The sequence below is a fragment of the Falco rusticolus genome, chromosome 14 (assembly GCF_015220075.1).
Source record: "Falco rusticolus isolate bFalRus1 chromosome 14, bFalRus1.pri, whole genome shotgun sequence".
Lineage (NCBI taxonomy): Eukaryota > Metazoa > Chordata > Aves > Falconiformes > Falconidae > Falco > Falco rusticolus.
Window position 1 is genome coordinate 21,059,403 of NC_051200.1, and position 19,782 is coordinate 21,079,184.

The 19,782-nt window shown below is 36.6% G+C and overlaps 1 protein-coding gene across 4 annotated transcripts in view; it reads right to left on the reverse strand.

Annotated features, from left to right (window-relative positions):
- LOC119157487 (connector enhancer of kinase suppressor of ras 2-like) overlaps positions 1-19,782 on the reverse strand; it is a 214,629-nt gene that overhangs the window by 9,292 nt on the left and 185,555 nt on the right. For 2 of the 4 annotated variants that reach the window (XR_005107546.1, XM_037408477.1), the window contains exons 19-23: positions 15,319-15,390; positions 3,702-3,772; positions 2,843-2,946; positions 900-1,407; positions 371-570 (exon numbers count right to left, since the gene is read on the reverse strand). Coding sequence is in view for 3 of the 4 variants with exons in the window: in XM_037408477.1 (XP_037264374.1) it covers positions 371-570; positions 900-1,407; positions 2,843-2,946; positions 3,702-3,772; positions 15,319-15,390 (955 nt within the window). In the remaining variant the exon portion in view is untranslated. The remainder of the gene's footprint in view (positions 1-370; positions 571-899; positions 1,408-2,842; positions 2,947-3,701; positions 3,773-15,318; positions 15,391-19,782) is intronic. The other 2 variants (XM_037408478.1, XM_037408479.1) reach the window with 2 other exon arrangements.

The window sequence follows — 19,782 nt, forward strand, 5'->3', positions numbered from 1 at the left end:
AGAGTACATGTCAAAATGAAATGTATGCCACATTTGGTATTTTGTCACTTTATTTCTTGTTTCATTTTAACGCAAACTGCTAGGGAAGCTAGTTCAAACACTTGAATCTTCTGCCTATATTCAGGAACTATTACAGCCTAAACTGTTCGACAACTCAGTCCTTGGCGTTTTCCACAACCATGCCTATAAAGAGTGCCAAATATTTTTATTTTTCCCTTAAGCTGGAACATGTATGCTTTCATTCATTTTTTAATTTCTTTGGAACTTAATTCTAAAGTTACAAAGGAAGCCTCATCCATGGAAAACAGTAAGAGATTATGCTTTTAATAGTTTATATTGCTTATACACAAAATGAATGAGAAAGCCTTACTTTTAAAGTGCTCTTGAGAACTCTGATGTGATGAAGCTTTTCATTGGTAACTGGATCATTACATCGCTTTACAAAAGACTTGCGGAATTCCTGCTTGGTGGAAGGACGCTGCTCTCCAAAAGCTGACAAACTAGCTTGTTCCAGAGATTTGTATAGCTCTTGCAGACCATCTGTATTTTCTCCAATTTCTTTTACATTTTCTGAAAGAAAATAAAGAAACCTGACAACATATCTAACCATTCAGGTGAAGTCTCTAAAACCAGGAAGCAATACTGCAAATACATGTATAAAGTAACCCTATAATAGAGTCTTCCAATTTTAGTTTTGATAAAATGAGAACAGTTGGTCAGTCCCAAAGCTATATTCTTAGCACTACATCCAAGCATTTCAAGTACAAACTCCTCCGTAGTGAGTGATTAATTTGCCAACATATAACAGTTCAATCACAAAAACCTCGCTGAGAATAATGGCAATATTGCTCTGGCTTTCAATGGCAGTAAAGAGGATCAGAACATCTCCAAAAGCTTACCTTCTGCACAGAAACTATTATGCCTTCTAATAGGAACTTTATCTTCTAGTTTATCATCTGTTTCTTCTATGTACTTTACATGTCCCTTACCCCTGACATCTCTGTTTCGGGGAAGACTTTGACTACGTTGCTTCTGTGGCCTGCTGTGAGAGCTATGCCCCCTCTGACATTCCACCAAAGGGAAAGGCCCATCCTGCTCATAATTATGACGTCTCTGTACTGGTAGCGTTGCTTGTCTTCGTTTTTCTGGTGACATTCCAGGCCGGCCAGTCGTGTACTCAGTATCGGGAGGGACAGTCTGAAGAAAATGGAGCCCTGAACTGGTTAATGGAGTCTCTATCAGATCCTGCCACGAGCGTCTTTCCCGGTAGGGCGGTCTGCATCCCGACGAGTGCGTGCTTCCTGCTGCGTCTTGTCGAGAATCCTCAGCGGAAGAATGAGAATATGTCGATTCACTTGAAAAGTGTCGACCATGTTTGGCTTCAGGGAATGGACTTGAGGAATTCACCTGAAAAGACACAAAAGCACCTGATTATAAGACAACGTCTTGAACAGACCCAAGAAAATTACTATAGTGTAAAACATCATATGATATATACTAATAAAATGAACCGATGTGCTTTGATATGTCATAATATGAACCTCTGTAAACAGAACATGATCAGCAGTGGGAACTGTTATACAAGTGCTCTGTTTCAGCCACTCCCTCGTCTTGTTTGGCACATTCTCTGCCCACGAGCAACTCCTGCTGGAAGGAACAGTGTGATACTGGTGCAAGTTTCCTGAAGACCTCTCCAGTTTGCATTCAGTCCAGCAGTGTGCTGTGAAGACATGGAAGTCCACAAAAGAAACCAAAATTGGATTTCCTTTCTTTTCTTAGGGGATGAGTATCCAGCCAAACAGAAACACACACCCCACTTCAGCGCCCAGGAAGATTTTTGAATTTTGGGGGACTGCTGAACTTGTCAAATTATTTTTTTAAAAAATTCTGCTGGGTCTATGTATAATTTTAATTCAGAAACAATGAGAAAGGCAAAAAAGTGGAAAAAAGAAAGGGAAGGGCTTAACCTGTTCCCCAGCTGATAAAACAACATCACAGTGGTGAAAATCAGTCTGCACTTCACCCAAGTAATGCTTAGTCACTGTTTGGTTATGGCTGCATGAGGATCATCTCATTCGCACTGAAGAAAAATGTGAAAAAGAAAAAGAGAACAGTCCTATCTGCGCTTAGAAACATAGAATAATTATCACAGCCTATGTTTGATACAATAGAAATGTTCTTATTTACTACTAGAACCTCTTCATATACAAAAAAAATATTTTTTCTATTATCAAAACCTGTCTGTATACAATATATCAGAGGTACTTTTATCAACTACTTAATATTTATGAATCAACAGAAATTACTCTATGCCACTGCTATGGTATTGTACACAATGTTTCATGTTGTAAAAAAAAATCCTTGCCACTGAAGATATGTTCTTAAAAAAAGTGTTTGTATTAAAACATGATTACTGCAGGAATGTGTTCTGATCTTGATTTCTAGTATCCAGTATCCAATAGTCATACTTGAAAAACAGTCACAGTTATACAAAATATCCCATCCACCACATTCATTTCATACTCTACAGCAATCTCAACATTTGAATATTCTGTTCATATTATTAGGTGTCGTCTCCCAAATCCTACAAATGATGTCTTGTTTACAGTCCAGTGACATACCTGTGTAAGGAGACATTTACCTCTCCTTCCTTTGTAATTGGCTCGTTTTGGAAACATTCAGGTCTTAGGTCATGAGGAACAGCAGTAATTTCATTCTTACAAGGAAATGTGTCTTTGTTCTGCCTTTATGGTGATTAAATATTCCAAAACAAGGGAAATGCTAATCAAGGTATGCAGATTTTTTTGGTGACCTACTGTCAAATGCAATATTTATAACTCACTGAGGGTGTTCGATGATAGGTGTCACACAGTGTTGAAGAGCCTTCCTGCTTCAGGGTCAAAGAGCCATCGATGTCATCCTGGTCGCTTTCACTCCAGTAATCTGCTAACAAAGCATTCCAGGTTTCACTTGTGCTTTTCCACAAGAAAGCAGGTCCCACATTTTAAAAATTTCATTAGCATGCAAAGGTAAACATTTCACAGTCACCTAGGTGACTTGGCAGTCACTGAGGAACAGACCTGTGAAAATGGCTGGCACCTACGATACACAGATATGTAGAAGAACCTTCAAATGTTTTAGGATAGCATTACAGAAAGCAGCTTGGGCACCCAGCTCCCACCGTACATAAAAACCAGCTTCTGGTCACAGACTTTCAAAGAGAAACATCATTCTAGATGCCAAAGTAGAGCTGAGCCTCAACACTTAATTCTGTTAGCATAACAGGTTCCACGATGGGTGATGGTGGAAAAGACCATGCCGGCACCTGAGCTCAGGAGATGCAGAAATGGTTCCAAAGCACATACTGACCTGTGTTTGTGGTGTCTTCCCTTGCTCTAGGGTGATAAGGATACCCAATGGCTGTGTTTTGGGAGATCATCCCTCACCCTGAACCTTGCATTCTCTTTATCATTTGTTTTAAATATTTCTTAAAATTATTACTCAGATTTTAATTTTATTTGGTGGTCGTGCCAATAATATAGTTCTTCAAGGATATGGCTTCTTGGGAAAATTGATATTTTAAAAGATATGGCACATATGTTAATGAAGAAGTCAGCTATGACATTTCCAACTTTGTTCAAATAATGAGCAGGTATGTACTCTCTGCTGTCTTTTCCTAATTAGCATCTCTGAAGCATTACCTTCATCTGGATGAATATCCTTGTCATCAGGTGTGTAACCAATTGCTGCGAGACCCAAACGATTCATCCATCTAATAGAACAATAAAAAATGAGGAAGAGCGATACTTAAGACGAACATCTAGTCTAGCGTAAATCTGAGGGCACACATATTCTTAACATTCAGAAAAGTCAGAGGCAATGCTTAGTCCAAAAACTGAACACTGTTCAGGCTGTTAAAATCATGATTTAGATGTGTTTAGTAGTTAATAACTTTAAGTGAAAGATGTTCCAGTACATGTACAATAGAGATGTACTTCTCCACCTCTGTTCACAGCTGCGGGAAGATGTTTGCCGAGTTAGTCGAGTATCAGACTCATTGCATTATATTTTGCTGCCTGGAAAACTGAAGAACCATGACATCAATCTTCCTTATGTCATCAAGAAAATGTGAAGCATACAAACTAACATGCTAACTTTAGCAACGACTAAATGAAGTTTTTAGAGTATCTGTGTAGAACAGAGAATGTTGAGCTGTCTCCATCTTAAGAAGAATCAAATCCTCTTTAAGCTGCATCTGCAAACTATTTGAGTGGAACGGTTTCCAGAGACATTGTGTAGAGAGGCATATGGCATTCGTCCTGATTGCTACTTCTATTAATTTCAAGAACTTGCCTGAATTGGCAAAATGCTATAAAATAAAATAGACATGATAATAATTTTATGAAAACCTGTATTAGGAAATAAGAGGTATTAAATTTGTGCACTCAAAAAGCTCAGACTATGACAATAATTCCACAGGTTATTTGCTAGTCTATATTCATGATACTGGCGATACAAATGTTTAGGTTTGTTGAGCTGTGATATCAACATTATTTTCCTTTGATTTTTTTTTTTTTTGAAATACAGAATTTAGGTTTCTAAAACAAGACTTGGTAAATTGAAAGTACTTCAATATTTGCATTTCACATCGGATGTTCTGGTTTCTTTCTTTGTCCCTAGATTAATTTGATCAAAAATAAGATTCTTTGTTTCATTAGGAAAATATTATAGTTTATTCTGGGGAAAATACCTTTAAAGTTTCCTTTAGATAAGATTTCTGGACGTTTATACAATAAATAATTGAAAGACAGGAAAAAAGGAAATTAACAAATAAAGAGAAAAGTAAATTCTTAATGTTCAGCAAATGGAAAATCAAGAATCAACTTATTTTCATTAACAAGGAAATATAACTGAAGAAAGAAGTCCTATTAATAGACATCTGTAATGATTGGGATGCATTCTTAAGCATTCCCTTAATCAGTGACTAAATTATTTACTATGTCATTAATTTCTAGTAGATTGCAGGTAAGTGTTTTTTAGAAGCAGCTCTTTTTTCTTTTTTAACATTGCAACATAATATCTATTCGTAATTGTGTTCTTGGTTCATGAATCATACCATGACAAAAACGTCTTTCAAAGACTTCAGGACAGCCAGTAGTAAACAATGCTGTATCATAAGGACAAGCTTTTTGTAGATTAAACCAAGAAAACTATTCAGTGTCATTCTTTCCCACTTGTACTAGAACAGAAAAAAAAGCTAAGGACATACGTGAATGTATTATTGGTCTAACAACATAGTACATAGAAAATGGTACACACAGCAAGGAGGCAGAAGATGAAGGAAGAGTGAACTCTCCTACTAAAAATAGCACACAGTTCAGCACGTATCGATCTCCTGGTCTAAGCAACGCTCTGCAGTTGCTCAGAGCAATGATCTTAATCTGTGAGATTGGATGTAACACTGACTCATTGTATGGCCTTCAGCAAATTGTGCTACATATCTTATGACTTTCATAAGTATCCAAAGGGGACAATAGCATTTACTTCTTACAAGGAATTGTTACAGGGTTTAATTGACTTGCAAAACTATGAAAATATAAAGGATTGTACAATAATGTTGCTTTCCCTTTTGGTATTAAACCAGAAGTGAGCAAACTGGAAATAAAAATGGAAATGATGATTATTTTTCACAAATATCAACTGTAGGATTAGGACTGCTTACAGCGACATTGTTTGTATCAGCATGTCAATAACTCATCTTTATCATGAAGTAAATTGCAAACGGATTAACAGGTTTACAGAAAAGCTTTTCTACAGTGCTCACCAGAATAATTTCATTCAACAAACAGCATGCTGATCACTTGATATTTGCTTCTCTTAAAAGGCATGTTCTTATTGCAGTAATTGAAATGACATCATACCCTTGCTCATTATTAAGCATTTGTATTCACTATTTTTTCAACCACTGTTCCTGAATTTCTAAACTCATTAGCATTGGAGCAAAATAGTTTTAGTCATACTTTACCATATGCCTTTAGCAATTAGGCAGAATGCCTCTGTGTCTTCAGCTAAGGTTCTGCTTAAGCACCAATGATAAATTAGGACTCATTACCATTTTCAAAGTTAAAACAGACAGCCGTTTTGGTGGCCAGTTCATGGAAATTTATATTGTCTTAACTTTCTTGCCAAATTTATCTCATTGCTCATTGTTGAGGGTTTCAAATCTTGGAAGCATATATAGATAACAGTATAATGTTAACCTTCAAGAGAACATGGATATTCTTAGCATATGCAGAGTATCAGCTCTACTGATATGTCCTCGATGTCCAAATCTGGAACTAGCAGGAGGTAATCTTCCTTCCCTAAGACTGCTCAGTATTCCCTCTTCTAAAGGGCAAGAAGATCCCCAGCTATGGGTAAAAGTACATTCTTACCTCATTTACCACAATTTAGAGTTAGCTCTTTGTTAAGACAACAGAAGGGGTTATCTGATGACATTCAGCGCCTTATAATGATAAAATCTCTTCTGATAAAAGAAAAAGAATCTCAGTTTTAGGTTTTGTCTTTTAAAAAAGCGTGGGTGAATGTTTTTGAGGTTAATCAGGAGTTACAGAAGTGCTGAGATTACAGATCCTTTTCTTACAGTTCACATTTTTATTTTTTTCAAGGAAATGCAAACTCAGTTCAAAATGAACGCTGTGTAAACTTGATGAATTTACTTGATGAGCAAACCACTTTCATTTTTAAGAAAACAGGCAGTCAAGGTTATTATGAGTTCTCTGTGGAGATCTTGGAAACTCAGCCATTTGGTTCTGAACTCTGCAATGAATGCCCTGCAGGCAAATTTCAGGAAGGCAATGACAGTGTCAGAATTGACCTCTCTAAGAGACTGATAACTGCATGTTTAACTGAAGGTCATGCAGTGCAAGACTATATGCTAGCCCTCACAAGCAGCTATAGTAAAAAAAAAAAAAAAAAAGTGTCTGTTTGTCTAATTTGGTTTACATAGCTGTACCCCTAATAGCTCTTTGAATTTCATTTGATCACAGAAAGGCATGAGACACCCTGGCAGGTACATGTGTAGCGATCATACATGTACATCTCTCTGTATCCCGGCCCCCTGAGGCAGAAAGCTGGACTCCTTCCCCCCCGCCCTGAAAACCCTACCTTCTTTCTTTGGTAACTTCAACAACTCTTCTTTAGATAGCTAAACTTCAACAGCTAAGTTTGAGTCTAGGCCATTCAAGGAACCACTGGGTTTGCATTCTACATAGAAATTAACTGTGATGACAGGAAGCCATACTAAATATCCCAAGGATACTTTGCTACAGCATTTTACTTTCAATATTGTACAACATTTCTGTAAGATATAGTATCAATCTTACTGAGGTACATTGCAATGATTTACAAGGGACCAAGAACTGTATTAATATTTTTTTTTACTTGCCTGTACCCTAGTGAAACAAATGCAGGGGAAGGTAAGCCTCAAGTAAAGTCACCTAAACACATTAAGTAAATTTGATACTTTGTCTCAATGGTTTAAATATTAAATAAATCAGGCTTGGCTTTAATTCATTTGTTGATTACAAACAGGCACTGTTGCCATTGCTTTGGGATAAAATAGAGCTGAGTGGTAGGAAGTTAAGTTAAATTTACTGAGATAATTCTGGTTAGTACCAGGGGTTACGGCCCAGGGTCTCTTCTGAGGGCCTGATTCTGCCCCCGGGCCTGGAAAGCCATGATTACAGCAGCACCCCGGGCAGCGATGAACTAAGTAGCTGTTGCAATAATCAAAACTTGGTACTGGAGAGTGAGTCATGCTTGAAATGCCCTGAGTTGTCAGGAGTCAGGAGCACATTCTCTTACTGATTTTTCAATAAAAGCACTGGAAAATGTTAAAGTGGACTGGAAACAATTTTGTATAGCTTCACTGGCCTAACACACTATATTAAAACCAAGAATATGCCATTACTCATTGCACAAATGTATTAAATTTCTGTTCACTGCCTGCTACAATGTACTCCTGCCAAGCATGGTGATAAGCCAGTCTGAGGTCAGTGTGAGGTTCTGGGACTGGAGGCAACAATAATTTTCATAGTGGCATCATACTTCACCCACTTGGCTATTCCTTTCTACAGTCCAGAGTAAACCAGCACAAGTAAGAAAACCAAAACCACCTGAACCATCTCAGTTATAACAAATTTGAGAGAACTATTATGTTTAGTGTAGGAGAATATAAACCAAAGGCAAGAGGGTAACCATTTTTTTTTAAAAAAGGAGGTGTAAGGCTGTTATTTTTACAGTTATAGTTAAAGTGTTCCATAAATCCATGGAGAACCGGTCAGGAGGTACTGAGTTTCTGTGGTTCAAATAAATTCTATTTGCTAATATCCTCAGTGCTGGATACACATTTTACATATAGAAAATGGCTGGTATATAACAGAAACTAATTCAAGTGAAAAAGTAAATAAAAGATATACCCTCAAAAGGTGTAAATTCAAGAAATAGTATACCCAGCTTTCACTATTTCTTTCTGTTAAATGTTCCCTTAAAAATGAAACCAATGAAATACCAAGGCATTAAAGGATAGAATGATTAGTTACATATTTCCTATCTTTTGTGCATCTTTTCATCAATTAATAGTGGCATTTCTGTGTCATCTCAGGTTTGTATGATAAATGTTTCTCTGCAGGAATATATCTTCCTTTGCTTTTGAGTTTGCATCTACACTTGAGATTATTTAGCCAAACGGAAAAGCCAGAACTACAGTGGAAGTTAAATGTGACTTCAGTTATCTTTAAGTCTACTAAAATATAGGTTCCCTCGTACCATTTATTTCATACATAGAATCTATTCAGTGTAATTTACATTTAATTTCTGATTAAAACCTTTCTATTATATGTTTATGCATTAGTGGGATAATCGGATTTGAGAATTCATTGTAACATTCTTGCAATACAGAATTATATTTTAAAATTAATCTTGTATGTGTTATGCTGGCTTCTTCCTGACCAGTCTTTCTGACTGGACACCTAAAAAATCAATACGTTTCCCATTTTGGTTCCTAAGGTACATTATTTTCACTGTTTTCTAAAGGTTATAGAGGTACTATATTCATTTAACAGAATAAAGGTTCCTGTTATAGGTATGGCTAAAATGATGCTTTGATTTTCCTCAACACAAAAGAAGCCCCAAGACATAACTGATGTCTCACAGTGAAATATAACACTGAGCAGAGTCTGCTCAATGAGCTCATCTCTCCAAATATATCAACTCGCAGCAGCCTGTACTTCTACTATTTAATTTGTCACAGTTGCTGGAATTTGTTAAGTAAAATCATTCATGGGATAAACTGTAAGTACTCTCTGATTTGGTAATTTGACATGACTCTGTTGATCTTGTTTCATGCATTGTCTTCTTAGATTTGTCAGGCTGGAAAAAAAATGAAAGCAGCTCCAGACAGCTTAAGAGCTGACAAGTGAACCATGGCAAATTATGCCCCCTTTGCATGTGCATCTTCTTCATGCACTTAATGGATTTTTAATTTTTTTTTTTTAACTTCACCCTGTCAACCAAAAGCACAACCATGTCTTTGTAGTTAGAAGTCTGGTTTGGGGGTTTGGTTTGGGTTTTTTGGGGGGTTCCCCCCCCTCCCCCCATGGATTGTAGACAAAACTGTTCACTACTTCTGTAGCAAATAAGTTACCCTTCTGGTAACATATATTATAGCATCTTACTGTATAAATACAGTTGTGTATCACAGAGAATATGCACACAATAACTTTATGATAGACTATAATTTCAGATAAAATCCAGTAATAAACCCTAAGGAAATCTACCAAAACAGTCACAAAACCTCACTCAACTGGAACTCTTCTTGCCAATTTTCAAACACACGTACAGACACAGTTGTGGCAGCAAATCAAAAAGGAATAATGCTTGTGTCAAGCTTGGAGTTTCAAGCTGACACTTAAAGGAATCTACTAAGAAAACAATAAGATATTTTCTTCATTAGTCAAATGTGGCTACCAGATTTCACCCTACTGTGATCTTGTCCTATTGGATTTAGCATATTACTCTGGATAATTCACAAAACTTTCCGGGCATCCAAAAGGCAAGTACCAGCTGCTGCATGCACCTACTGCTTCCTACACTGTGACATTTATACGCTTCAGCACGTGCAACCACGTAGTATTAACCAAGTGGTTTTTCTACAATGCTTATGAAAGTATGGGTAAATGATGAAAAGCTGTAGAAGAGAATCCAAGTCAGGATGTCTTAACATTTAATGAATGCTGTAATTTTATTCAGTTAATGAAGCTTTTATCTCAGCTTTCAAGAAATGATTGGCCCAAAACAAAGCTTTGGAGAAATAAAACATTCTTTATGACCATGAGAACTGAGTTTAGTATGGCCTGAGAATGGATGGGTGGGAGTTTTTGGGGGTTTGGAGGCAATTTTTTTTAAGAGATGGGATGATTTACTTGTAAAATTTTGTAATTCTGCTTCCACATACTCTTAAAGAAAAGAGATCAAATAAGCCAAACAATACTGTTAAATGCCCGACATTTAATTATGTTGATTACTTATTTCTGTTACTAAAATCTTCAGATTTTGAAATGTCAACTTAGTATCTCCAGTGTAACATCACAATATGTGACTGTAATGCATGTGCATTCATCACTGAGAGGTACAGCACTGTAATCACAAAACCTGCTACATTAAATGCAGTTGAACTGTTTGACTCCCAGAAGAACTGTACAAATTCACAATGGTATTATTTACAGCAGAATTTGATTAAGTTGCTTTTTGTAATTTAAACTAGTACAGAAAGCCAATGCAAATCCTGCCTCCTGCACATTAGGGATAAATTCACACCTGAATGCTAATTTGGATTGCGTATTGGATAATTGCAATTGTGTATTGTAAATTTCTTTGAACTCCTTTAGCATAATGCTATAATCCAGCGGTTCTCAAACTGTGTTAAGGGGGGAAATGGTAGTTCACAAGTCTACACTAAGTAATCTATACATTGTAGAAAGGAGGAGTTAGCCAAGAAAAGGAGATTTTGAAGACTACAGCTCTGTACTAGTACCTCCTGGTGTAATGTTTTCCCCAGATGGAGCACTATAGCTCTACCACTGCGCTGTTCACTCCAATATACATTGTGGTTTCATCTAGTCCCTGGGGCCTGCAGCTAGTTCTGATCAGAAAATTGTTTTACTTGTGCTGCAACTTATAAGCTTTTATGTTAGAACAGTAAATTACAGGACTGAAGCGGCCTCGGGCACAGGCTATTTTTCCTGGATTTGAAAGTTTATTGGAACCTAAAAGAAGGAGGGAAAAACCTGCTGTTTATGTTTACTTACAACACCACTGGGAATCTCCATTCCAGGGATTTCTGTTTGAAAAGTACCTTTCATGTTCTGCAGAATTATCTCCCTGCTTTTCATTGGGTAAGGGACCAACTGGGTGAGGAGTAAGAGCTCTTTAATAATTTACACATCTCTATTTGTTAAAGAACTGTTAAATTAGGACAGATAGATCTGACATGATTACTGTCCTTCACACTTCAGCAGGAACTCTTCTTTCAGAGGGGCAATGTCTCATAGGGAAGTATGTATGAAATTTTTCATTGCCAAGATTTTTTTTAGGTGTTAGCTTATTTGTAAGTGAATATTGAAAGTAAATTAAAACTAAAAGATGCATTAATACTGGCCCTTTGTCAAGGAAACTAACATGCCTAAAATTTAAAGGAAGACAGCTGAATGAACTTCAGTGGTAAACAGGATGATTTAGGGAAAGCCTTGAAAATACAGAGGTTATGCACCCTGTTTGCTTATAATCAATAGAGATTTAATTCAGAATACTTAAATTTTTTAATAGTTTCTTTTCGAGAAATATTGTGTTATAATCTTTCAGGTCTTTACTTGGAAAGCATTGGGAGTGACCCCTACAAAATCAATCATCGTTGTTTCAGTGGGTAGCAGATATTTGTTATATTTCTTTGAATGAACGCAAAAGATTTATGTGAGTTATTAAAATTTCAAAGTTAACCCAGTTATTCAAATCAAATATGGTCAAATTATTCAGCCTAAAATAGGAAATTTAAAAAATGTAATATTTGGAGTCCATGAGGAGATTGTAAATGCACTGCACTGCATACTTTAATCACACGGAAGTTTTAAATAAAATAGATACTGTAAAACAACTGAATATTATATTCAATGCTAATTTCCTTAGAAGTATTAAAGCGATAAACAGGTTATACATAGTATGGTAATAGATGAAGCACTTCTGGGAAATAAGGCCTTTAACAAGCTTGGAGTACCCTGTGACCATGGAAAGCAAAAGATGAGCTCATCAATTGCATTATTAATTCATTTCTAAGAACACAACTATGCTCATGTAAGACCTGACAAAACAGCATGAGCATTAATTTTGCAAACCAAAGTCTGTCTGCACCATGCAACACAGCAGGCAAAACTCAGCAGCAAGACAGTGACTCTATCTGCTACATACAAATCAATTACTACTCATTGTAGACAATTCTTTCAACAGCAAGGCAGTATTAGAGGCAGATTAAAATATTCTGGAGTGGAAAAAAATATTGAACAGTGAAGCTGATGTAAGAAACTCTAAAACCAGCTGTTAAAACAAAAGATGGTAATGCCGTTGAGCAAAGAGTATAGGTTCCCCACACAATGAATAAAGAAACGCTCTGTTCCTCTCCATGTTAGAAGTCCTTTACTTTTCAGTGTGAAAGATCTACCCTTCTGTGAGCGCAGAAAATCCAGTTACATTTTGTGGTGACAGCAGGAGCGTGAGATACCACACAGAGTATTTGCCCTATTTCCTCAGATTACATGGTTAGCAATTTGCTGGGAAGACAGAGATTTGTGAAATTAGTATTTTAGTGCATTTTTCATCTATGAGTCTTGCTTACTCATTTCAAATTTCACACAGGATAACTGGCAGAAGGAATTCCAGGAAGCATGTAAAAGCTGCAGGGGATGCCCAGGGATTTTACAGAGGTGGCATAGTAATCCATCATTTGGGTTGGGGAGTGAATTACAATTACTCTACAGAAACAGCATTTCTGAAGGAAAAATACTGCAAAAAATACTTCAAAAGGAAGTTCACCTTTTGTCTTCCCCCATGGGAAGTAGAACCAAAATGTCAGGAAAAAGGCTCTTTTAAATTCCAAACTAAATGATATGAAATTATATTCCTTTTTCATTGTTCAGCCTGGAGAAGAGAAGGTTCGGGGACATCTTATAGTGGCCTTTCAATCCTTAAAGGGGGCTTGTAAGAAAGATGGAGACAGACTTTTTAGTAGGGCCTGTGGTGATAGGACAAGGGATAATGGCTTTAAAGTGACAGAGGGCAGATTTAGATTAAATACTAGAAAGAAGTTCTTCCCTGTGAGGGCGGCGCTGGCAGAGGCTGCCCAGAGCAGCTGTGGGTGCCCCATCCCTGGGGGTGCTCAGGGCCAGGCTGGACGGGGCTGGGGGCAACCTGGGCTGGTGGGAGGTGTCCCTGCCCCTGGCGGGGGTTGGGGCTCGGGGGGCTGTCAGCTCCCTCCCAGCCCAAACCAGGCTGTGATAGTATGATATGAAAATGCACCCTGGCACCTTTCCAACTGTTACTCTCCATGAAGGCTATAAACTGTCATAACAGCTTTGTTGTCTCCCCATAGAAAAATCAATGAATATTGTAAGAGCAGTTTATTGAATGTTTGTCAAGACTTCCTGGTTTTGCTTGAGTCAGACCATTTTATGGTGTAATAGAAAGATCTGATCAATGGCACTTCAACAAACCATAGCTATCAAAGTAGCTAAAATCAAGGGAGAGACCATGCATAGTTAAAAATAGCAGAAGATCCTTACTTCAGCTTTGGACAAAACAAATCTCAGCCACAGTATATAACTGAACAATGGAACATTACTAACATTGGAAAAATATTTTTCAGCAAATTTACATCCTAAAAATGATGGCTAGCCACAGCAAGATACTCCTGATAACTGAACCTTATCCTCATCAGTGGACAATGAACTGACCTGAACTGTTTCAGTGCAGCCAGTCTTATACATCAGTACACTCTTTCTTGAAGGGTCATGTAAGCCACAGAAAATAAATTTTCAATTTAAAAATGATTTTTAGACATTAATATTCCAAAGAAAAAAATCCAGCCATATTCTGAGGTAGTTCTGTCTCTCTAAGTCTGCGAACAGAAAGAATTAACTAAATCTCAAAGTATTAGCAGTCTATTCCAGAAAAGACTCAAGACTTCAGAGTATGGTAACATTGTCCCACGTGTCCTTGCTTTTTACCTCAGCTGGGAATAAGCAAATTACTGAAGTAACAGGAGGAGGTAGAACATTTGACTTTGCCTTTGAGGATCAAAGGTACTGCCTCACCTTTATCTAACCACTGCCTTCATCACTGAATCACAAAAGAGAAGCACAGAGTAATTTAGGTTAGAAGAGATCTTGGGAGGTCATCTGTTCCCATACCCCACCCACAGCAGGGACAACTTTAATGCTGGATCAGGTTGTTCAGAGCCTTCTCCATTTGAGATCTGAATGCCCTCCCAGCACATCCAAAGACATTTAAAACTGAATGTTGCTAACCTCTGTTTGTTTTTGGGCAGTGATGTGATGAATAAAATCAATGATGACTGGGTTTTGTTGCTGGATTTTTTGGGGGGGAGGAGTTGATTTTCTTAAATTATTTTTTTTTCAAATTCTGATGTGAAAAATAAATGCATCTCATTTGTTCAATCCCATTCCTCTTTAAAAAAAAACCAAACAAAAAAACCCCAAACAACTTCAAATATCTTTCTCTGGTTTTAGGTCATGTCACATTACTGTGGATTGTCAGTAGAGCTGACTTTGAAATATTTTATCCCATCATGTGGGTATACTCTTAAGTATGCATGCACTGTTTTCGTATACCAGAAACATTTATCCCACACTAAAATTTCCAGCCTTGATCATCAAAAAATTAGAGGTATGATGAACTTTAAACCCATTAACAAACAAAAATTCTAATGAATGTGATTGAGACCAACACAACTAACTTGACTAACACACCTTTGCGGAATTGTGGCATTCGGCATGACAGATAAAATTCAGCAAAGCGAGCCACACAGTGTAATGTTTGTACTAAAATTAACAGAAGACTAAGTACTGAGAACACTATCAGTCGGCATTGAATCATGCTCCAGGAGTAGGTTTCTATGCAAGATGAAATACTATTTTCAATTGGAGTACCATGATAAAGAATATACTATGATAAAGAGGAAACATAACTTACCTATTCATTTCTTCAAGGCAGTCTGTTGCAAAGTAGAAGCTCTTTATTTTGGGGTGGCATGCTTTGAAGGCACTATAAAACGAACACAAAGAATAAAAATTACCTTTTCTTCCAAACAGTTTGTATACAAATACACAAGACTGAGCTGTTCTATGATTCTTCAGCATGTTAAAGGTTTCATAGTCATTCTGCATCTTCAGTCTGAATCTTGCTGGATAAATTTATAGATGGATTCCTCCTAATCTGATTAGATCTCATGTGTGAGCCAAATTGATTCTTTGTAAAAAATTTCAAAAGCCCTTGAATGACTAAGAAATATAAATCTTTTCCGTAACACATCTAAAAAATCCTTGTGTGAATTTCAAAATCTTATTGAGTATATTTTAGTACATCTTAGTTGTATTCCGAAGATCAACTAAAGGAGTAAGAGTCTGACCCCACCAGCTCCTGTCATGTATTTAGATGACTCTGTTTTGTGTCCTACTCAAAGAAATATAGAGGGCTGCCAATTTATGTATTATAACTGTCTTTTATCTCTAATGTAACTTTGATTCTGAGTATATAAATGGATTTATCCAAATGTATTTGAGGTTAATAAATGAGGATGAGAAGGAATATAAAGATAACTAGCCAGTAAATGCATTCAACTGGAGATGACATTTAAATTACAGCACACTCAAATTCTTACTTAGTCATAAGACTGTAAGATCTCTAGAATAAACTTAAATAAAGGAATGTTTCCTGAATTTGATACAATATATTTTTAATCCCTAATTATAATCTTCGTTCAATTTGAGTTTTAACAGAAGCAATATGGAAAGTTCTAGGGAACATAAGTGGCAGATTTGCTTTATTTGGAAGTAGGTAATATTAAAGAAGTTCCATAGATAGTCTTTATTCTTTAAATAGTCGCTTCTAATTCCAGCAAGCGCTTTTTCAAGTTACTTTAAAACCAGCCATATCCCAAGTATTTCTCATATTAGTCTACTAACCTTTGCTGTGATTTTCCTGCAATCAACATGAGTCATTTATAGTCAATGCTTCTTCATCTTCCACATAGCAAATAACAGAGTTGCCAATATTCAAATTTAAATCTTATGTTTATTTTTACACTATAATTTGTGGTCAGTTCTATGTATCTTACTATTTTTTATTTTTTTTTCCACAGTCTGTTCTCACAGCTTTTGGAGAAGTCCTAGCTGTTTGGGAATCCTCACACACACACACACACACACCCCTTTTGGTGATTTTCAGAGTTATAGAGTTAAGCTCTTTGAAAAGTGCACGTTAAATTAGAACTCACTGAAATAGCTACAAAAACAGGTCACATCAGGTAGATCTGACTTAGTTTTAACATCTGTGCTGTTTTACTTGTGTAACTGGTACAGTATTAGTAGTATGGTTCATGATATTCTTGGGTACGCTGGCCTGAGGTACTGAGTAGTAGCATGACAAAAGGCAAGTCTGTTGGTCCGTGCATTGCTAATTCATTCTCCTTCCTCAAATGTCAATTCCTTCACCAGCCACTTGGCCAGTGTGACTCAATTCTGACTGGTTTCATGGGACGAGGTCTGAGCCTCACTGTAGGCTGGCTGTATGCAGGCACCACTACACTGCAGTGGTCTATTCATACTACGTGCATGAGGTAACAATCAATCTCAACATCTGACGGTGTGGGTGATTATAGTTCACATCAAAATGCTTGTTGATAATGCTTTTGTATAGTATAATCCCTAAGCTCTTCCTCAGCTGAGCAGTTATTTGAAAATTGCTAAGAACAATAACAATGTCTTTTACAAAATTATTCTGTGACTGTAATTAAAAGGAGTATTGCTATCAAGGAAACCACAAACTCAGGACATTAAAGTCCATTATTTTGATTAGTTGGCAAATGTTAAAAAAACATCACACTATCGTTCATAACATTTATGTTAAAATACTGACATTTATATGGTAATTACCAGATGGAGGAATTAGATTAGAAATCATTACACATGGCATTATGAAGAACCTGTGATGCAAAGCTTCCACTATTAATAGCTTAAATGCAAATGAGTGTTTTATTAATTACTATGATTTATGGCCATTTTTAGAGACAAAAATGAGAGCTGATGAAGCTTCACGTGGGCACACTGATTTTCCAATAGAAATGGGTACAGTTTGGCTTTCCTAACAAAAGTTGTACAGAAGAATGAGGTAACAGCCGACTTTTATTAGTTGCAGTTTCCTTTTTCATGAGATTACAGGTAAATTTACCTTTGCACAGAGGGTCATCATAAAACATCTTAATTCCATAAGAAAATTGAGAAGTATTTAAGTATTGTTTTGGAATCTGGACATTAATAACAGCAACGGCAGATCCTCATCTCCCTAGCTACTTTGTTTTGCAAATGAAAATAGTGAGTGCATGGGAAATCCCAAGTGGGGAGAAAGTTTTCTGATGCCCACTAGATGGCAAACGCTTGTTAATTATATCTACTGAATGTTAAGATTTTAATGCAAGAGATTTTGCTCATTATATAAATATAGTTTTAAGTATATTGTGATCAAATTTATGATTTCTTTTACCCAATAAGTATAATATGATTTTAGTGTCAAAAATTCTTATCATTCTTAGTCTTTACTCTCCTTATGCCAGCTGACTACCAACAACTCCAGCTGCTCTAGCAAAAGAGATGATATCTGTCTGCGAATAAGAAATATGAAATAGTTTTGTATATATCTTTATGCACACATGCATATATTAGAGTGGTACATTACACATTGCTAATGACACAGTAATTAACAAATATTATGCCTCCTTACAGAAGTTTCTTACATAATTTTTAAGACTCAAAATGGAAAGTCATTACTAAACAAATACTCCTGCATTGTTACAATATTTAAGCATGATGTGCTATTTTAATGGTCGTATTTTTTGCTGCGATATCAGCATGCTTTTTTCAGTTGGCCTGAACTCTGTGCAACATCTCCACCTTCTAGTGTTCCGTTTGCCCAACTATCTTCCAGTTCTGACACTTAAGTATTGGCTCAAATTGGAGAGGATTATGTGGTGGATCTAAAGACCCTAATCCTCTGGATCAATCCTGTTAGAATATCACATGGTGGAGTTTCTGCTTATAAATAGGAGTATTTTCCTAGACAGAAATTTACATACACAAAAGCATTAAAATGCCAATATTGGGGTTTTAAAGTCAACCTCTTAAAGTTACAGCTTGTAAAAGTTAGTGTGATAAATAGAATTTAGACTTGGCTCCACTGTGCTCTTGTGTTGTGCTACAAGCTATGATTACATATTTGGATATTACATTCTCACAGGAACCCTACCTCAATTAAGGCACAGAGAATGGACTTGCTGGCGAGGTGAGTCAGGATTATGCAAGAGATAAGGCTACTTTCTGTAGGACTTCTGTCTCAGTTGTTATCAAGTTTGTGAATGTGTCATAAAATGCAGACAGAGCAAGAATTTTTTCAAGGGTAAATCAGTTAAATGCTGCAAGTCTTCCTGTTATGCAAAGGAGTTCTCATGTGCTAAGTCACAGCAAACAGGCTTAATAATTAATGTTCCTTAATATCTTTTTGCCTGATATTCTGGTAATGTCCTGAAATTGTGACACTTACAGCCGCAACAATGCATTGTACTTGTTACATATTTACATACTATGAAGAAAACGGGTCTTTATTGTTATGGAACGGAGCTCCCAATTCTGTGGAAACTTTTGATTTAAATGTTTTGTAGTTCTGTTTCTGGGCTGCAAAAAGCAACAATAAATCATCCATCTTCATCTCCCAGAAGTGTCACAAATTATTACTAAGGAAGCATTTAGATACACTAGCATTAAGTACTGCAGAAAATACTCCAGGAAAATAACTACACGTATAGAGAGAGGTGAATAATGCAATAGAATGATACCTATATTTTTACCTTCGGCTTGTTTTGGAGGGCCCAAACCTGAATGCAGTAATCTAGATGTGGTGTAATGAGTACCGAGTATAAGGGAATAGTCACTTCCTTGTCTGTTGGCTGCACTCCAGTTAACATAGCCCAGGAAGCTGTTAGCCTTGCCTCTGGGGGCCCGCTGGTGGCTCGGGTTTTATTTGCTGTCTACCAGGGCTGTCAAGTTCATTTCAGAAGTAGTAATGAAAATTGCTGAAACGGTAGCAACCTTTAAGATATAGCTTCATGTCTACCTATACTATATCAATGACATTTATATAGAATTCTGACTGCGCAGTTTCAATATGAAGGGCCAACAGTACAGCATATGCTGCCATAAATTTAAGACCTAAATTGGCATTAGTTATGCAATGAAAATTTTCACTAGGTGGAGATTTTGGAAAGTTCAGGCAAAGCACTAGTTAGCAATGATTAATTATATATGTAGTTCCATTAATCTTTAGTCTTGTGGATCAGCTTCATCATGAACCATTATAATTATCAGTAAGTTTGAAAATAACATGATA